This window comes from Perkinsus marinus (assembly GCF_000006405.1).
Source record: "Perkinsus marinus ATCC 50983 genomic scaffold scf_1104296952898, whole genome shotgun sequence".
Taxonomy (NCBI): domain Eukaryota; phylum Perkinsozoa; order Perkinsida; family Perkinsidae; genus Perkinsus; species Perkinsus marinus.
The window spans coordinates 768-1,595 of record NW_003208715.1 but is presented as its reverse complement, the minus strand read 5'-3'; the positions used below and the strand labels follow the sequence as shown (position 1 = coordinate 1,595).

Here is an 828-nt window from a genome sequence, read left to right as displayed (position 1 = left end):
CAGGGACCTTGTCATTCATCGCGTCATCAGCCATGATGCCCATGCCTCTGTAACGGGCGACCAGTGCGTTGTACTCCCAACGTTCATATCTGTAAAGGTGGAAGAAATCTTCGCTGTGCGGTGAGGGGGTATCTTGTTACGGTCCCTTGACAAGCTTGAACCAAATTGGTGTGAAGACTTCATCCCACACCTGTTGGAATGGCGACTTCTCACGCTTCACTTGATACCTGATCCGTGAGTGACACGGGAGAACCTCAGATATGCTCACCAGGGGACGGAGCCTTCTATACTCTTGTTGTAGTTGCAGACGACTCGGGCGAAGGCACGATGGAAAGACATGTTGACCTCAAACACTGTATATCAGGGTGGGAAAATACGCAATGAGGGAATTACTAGGGTGGGCACTTCTACCCGAATTCGTATGCAAATTTCTATAATCAGCGAGGAAACTCCCGAGCTCAGGTGAGGAATGCGAAAATATATTCCGACACTGATAATTGCATTGAGAAGTGGTAAGATATCCTAAGGTTGACTACATAAGATGCAAAAAAGGTACCCCGGAATAAGAAGGAATGGAGAGTTTGGTATCTTGAGGTTGAGCACGCAAGATACAGAACAGGTCTGACTCTTGCCAAATCGATTAGAATGGCGCGCGACTAATTAAACGCAGTGTGCGTTTGACGCCAGACAGTGTCAATTACATTCCTCATTATTAACAATCAAACGCCTGCTGATCCCCAACCAGTAGAAGGTGCCGCGAAGGTAACTTCTCAATTTGCGGTTTTTCTATCAGTTTTTGTCGGCACTCGCGGGAGTGCATTGCTACTG

At 47.3% G+C, this 828-nt stretch overlaps 1 protein-coding gene across 1 annotated transcript; it reads right to left on the bottom strand.

Moving 5' to 3' along the window:
* Positions 1–140: 140 nt before the first annotated feature.
* On the bottom strand, positions 141–339 carry Pmar_PMAR023110 (hypothetical protein; the record flags this gene model as incomplete). Its single annotated transcript, XM_002776896.1, has 2 exons — positions 141–227; positions 269–339. Coding segments are annotated over 2 exons (158 nt in total), but the record flags the coding sequence as incomplete, so codon positions are not given.
* Between the last annotated feature and the right edge of the window lie 489 nt (positions 340–828).